Source organism: Capra hircus, chromosome 10 (genome assembly GCF_001704415.2).
Source record: "Capra hircus breed San Clemente chromosome 10, ASM170441v1, whole genome shotgun sequence".
Classification (NCBI taxonomy): domain Eukaryota; kingdom Metazoa; phylum Chordata; class Mammalia; order Artiodactyla; family Bovidae; genus Capra; species Capra hircus.
Window position 1 is genome coordinate 76,024,977 of NC_030817.1, and position 4,329 is coordinate 76,029,305.

The following is a 4,329-nucleotide window of genomic DNA, read 5'->3' on the forward strand; positions in this document are numbered from 1 at the left end:
TAAGGGGGTTCCCTTTTCTCCACACCTTCTCCAAAATTTATTGTTTGTAGATTTTTTGATGATGATCATTCTGACTGGTGTAAGGAGATACCTCATGGTAGTTTTGATTTGCATTTCTGTAATAGTGAGCAATGTTGAGCATTTTTCATGTGTTGGTTGGTTATATGCATCTCCTCTTTGGAGAAATTTCTGTTTAAGACTTCTCCCCATGTTTTGATTGGGTTGTATGTTTTTTGAAATTGAGCTGCATGAGCTGACAGATAAATTTACAAGCTGAGCAAAAGCACATAGAAGCTGGAACTCATAACGCAGTCATCTGCTCCCCCTCCCAATCTCACTCTAGCTGAAGCCAGCAAGGCACTGTGGTAATGCACATTAAGATAGAAAGGGACAGAATCCTGGGAGTTCTTATTGAACACATGAGTACCCCTTGACCTGAGAATCAAGTAATATTGATTCTGACCCAGAAGAACGGGTTCCAAAGTGCTGTGTTCCCCAGCACGGCACTGCATTCTTATCACAAAGAATAGACAAAACTATTTCAACTGGTCAAATTATTGATATATTAATTTTATCATTCAAGAAATCTGTTTAGATGGCCTCTTTCTTGGTGCTATTTTTTCAGGAAATTTCCCCCATCAAAGTTGATTGATTTACTTATGAAATTGCCAGATAATGGTACTAGAGAGAATGAATCAACAAGTTAGGTTGGAATATAGCCAAATGTCAATTTTCAAATGGCATCAAAAGTCAGACATGTTTTCCTGCTTCAAAATCACATGATCCAATGAAGTGCCTGTCTACAATCAGCTGCATTAGGTGACAACTCAAGGAGTACATAGGAAACGCAGTTTTCCACTCATTATAAGAAAATTACAAAAACCCTTCTAAATGCAAGATCATGTACATTCCCAGTCATCACCATGACACTACTGTTTGACATAGCAATAACTTTAGCCTACCCTTAAGAAGGTGTTTGCCAAGAAGAACAATAACTCGATATATTTAGTTCAGAAAGAGAATTACACATTGCATTCTCCTACTGGGATAAGCTACATGATGTATGGGTTTTAATCTCTTGTGTTCATTGCTATATCCCCAGTATCTAAAAGTACACACTCAATTATACTTAATTAATAACAAATATATAAATCTCAGTTTCATGTTGGGACAAAGAAAATGAAGCTCCTCTGCTATTCCAGAGATATTCAGTAATTATGACCTTTCACAGCTCACAGACCCATGAAAATCTCCAACACCTTCAACAACTCCAGCACCATCACTGGCTTCATCCTCTTGGGCTTCCCTTGCCCCAGGGAGGGGCAGATTCTCCTCTTTGTGCTCTTCTCTGCTGTCTACCTCCTGACCCTCATGGGCAATGGTTCTATCATCTGTGCTGTGTGCTGGGATCAGAGACTCCACACCCCCATGTACATCCTGCTCGCCAACTTCTCCTTCCTGGAGATCTGGTATGTCACCTCCACTGTCCCCAACATGTTGGCCAACTTCCTCTCTGACAACAAGCTCATCTCCTTTTCTGGGTGCTTTCTCCAGTTTTACTTTTTCTTCTCCCTGGGTTCTACAGAATGCTTTTTCTTGGCTATTATGGCATTTGATCGATACCTTGCCATCTGCTGGCCTCTGCATTACTCCACTCTCATGACTGGGCGTCTCTGCACCAATCTTGTGATCAGCTGCTGGGTACTTGGTTTCCTCTGGTTCCCAGTCCCTATCATCATCATCTCCCAAATGTCCTTCTGTGGATCCAGGATTATTGACCATTTCCTGTGTGACCCAGGTCCTCTTCTAGCACTCACCTGTGCTAGAACCTCAGCAATGGAATCTTTTTGGGCAATCATAAGTTCTCTCCTCTTATTTATTCCTTTCCTCTGCATCATGGGGTCCTATGCTCTGGTCTTGAGAGCTGTACTGAAAGTCCCTTCAGCAACTGGACAAAGGAAAGCTTTCTCCACCTGTGGGTCTCATCTGGCTGTGGTCTCGCTCTTCTATGGTTCAGTGATGGTCATGTATCTGAGCCCAACATCTGAGCATGATGCTGGAATACAGAAGCTTGTGACTCTGTTTTATTCTGTGGGAACCCCACTCATTAATCCTGTGATCTACAGTCTGAGGAACAAAGATATAAAATATGCCTTGCAGAAATTTCTGAAAATACAAAAATAAGAAATGTGGTCAAAAAACAAAAGGGGAAGTCTTTGGGCAACTGGGCTATCTTAATACTCTTCCAGGTTAAAAAGTCCTAAGTAAATAGCTAGTACCAACTCAGTGTACATGAATCTGAGTAAACTCTGGGAGTTGGTGATAGATAGGGAGGCCTGGAGTGCTGCAGTCCATAGGGTTGCAGAGTCGGATGTGACTGAACTGAACTGAACACTTCGAGAATTGTTCATCCTATTATTGAACCTATTCATCATGGCTATTTGTACTTTTCCCAAAATTTTTAGGAGAAAGGACTCAGAGACTTTATCCAACTCCCTTATTCTACAGATTAAGAAGCTGAAGAATGGAAAATTTGAGTGATTTGCTCTGGTAATAACTTTAAAATGCTTAGAAAAATCTTTATACTTCTTATTCTACTCATAAAGAGAGCAATACATAATAAACTATAAGAGAGTATTGGAGGTTTTGGCATTCTGGTGTACAGCCATCAAATATTCTTTCATCTAAGAGGGGAAAACATAAATTACTGATAAAAGTCTAAACTGGTGCAACTTCTACTTAGGACATTGCAAACAATTTCAGAAAATTTAAAATTCACATATCCATTATCCCAGCAATTGCACTTAGTCCTAGATACTCAATCTACACATATAATCATACATATGTGAAAAATGCATTTTTATAAACAATGCAAATGCCTATTTATTGAGACATATTTCAATATGTATGACATTCATGCAATGGAATATGATGTAGCATTTCTTAAATGAGAGAATTTTAGATATACAGATATGGAACTACCTCCAACTTATATTTGTTATTAAGTGAATAAATGATGCATAGTATGTAAGTTGTCATTTATTGATGAGATTATAAATTTGTCCTCATGGTTTAAAAAAAAGGAATATTTTTCATAGGATAAATAAGAAACCTAACCATGGTTGCATTTGGCAAGAGGATGTCTTGAATTCAAGAGAAGGAAAAAAGACCTATTTTCACTCTTCAGTATCTTTAAAACAAAATTTTATAGCTAATAATGATAGCTCTACTGGTGAGTTTTCTGAGAACTGGAGCCTAAGAAACAGTCACCCACAATTCCTGGGTTTCTTGGGGAATCTATGTCAAGGCACGGGCTGTCTCCAATGCAAACAAAGGAGCCAGGATGCAAAAACCCACAAACATCATTTCATTCAGATTTCTTGGTTCTGGAGGGGAAATATGGGAAATTATTTTGTTCTCTGAAAATTTTTTCCAATTTCAAAATTGGGAAAGGAGTATGTCAAGGCTGTATATTGTCACCCTGCTTATATACCTTATGTGCAGAGTACATCATGCAAAATGCCAGGCTGGATGAAGCACAAGCTGGAATTAAGATTGCCGGGAGAAATATCAATAACCTCAGATAAGCAGATACCACCCTTATGGCAGAAAGCAAAGAAGAACTAAAGAGCTTCTTGATGAAAGTGAAAGACAGCAGATTACTTAAAACTCAACATTCAGAAAAAGAAGATCATGGCATTTGGTCCCATCACTTCATGGCAAATAGATGGGGAAACAATGGAAATAGTGACAGACTTTATTTTGGGGGGCTCCAAAATCACTGCAGATGATGACTGCAGCCATGAAATTAAAAGACACTTGCTCCTGGGAAGAAAAGCTATGACAAACCTAGACAGCATATTATAAAGCAGAGACATTACTTCACCAACAAAGATCCGTCTAGTCAAGGCTATGATTTTTCCAGTTGTCATGTATGGAAGTGAGAGTTGGACCATAAAGAAGTCTGAGAGAAAAAGAATCGATTCTTTTGAACTGTGGTGTTGGAGAAGACTCTTGAGAGTCTCTTGGACTGCAAGGAGATCAAACCATTCAATCTGAAAGGAAATCAACCCTGAATATTCATTGGAAGGACTGATACTGCAGCTGAAGCTCCAATACTTTGGCCACCTGATGCAAAGAACTGACTCATTGGAAAATACCCTGATGCTGGGAAGGATTGAAGGCGGGAGAAGGGTATGACAAAGGATGAGATGGTTGCATGGCATCACTGACTCAATGGACATGAGTCTGAGCAAGCTCCGGGAGACGGTGATGGACAGGGAAGCCGGGAGTGCTGCAGTCCATGGGGTCGCGGACTTGGACACAACT

The 4,329-nt window shown here is 39.7% G+C and overlaps 1 protein-coding gene across 1 annotated transcript; it reads left to right on the forward strand.

Annotated features, from left to right (window-relative positions):
- LOC102178263 (olfactory receptor 11G2-like) lies at positions 691 to 3,846 on the forward strand (the record flags this gene model as incomplete). Its single annotated transcript, XM_018053807.1, has 3 exons — positions 691 to 707; positions 1,275 to 2,161; positions 3,818 to 3,846. Coding segments are annotated over exons 1-3 (933 nt in total), but the record flags the coding sequence as incomplete, so codon positions are not given.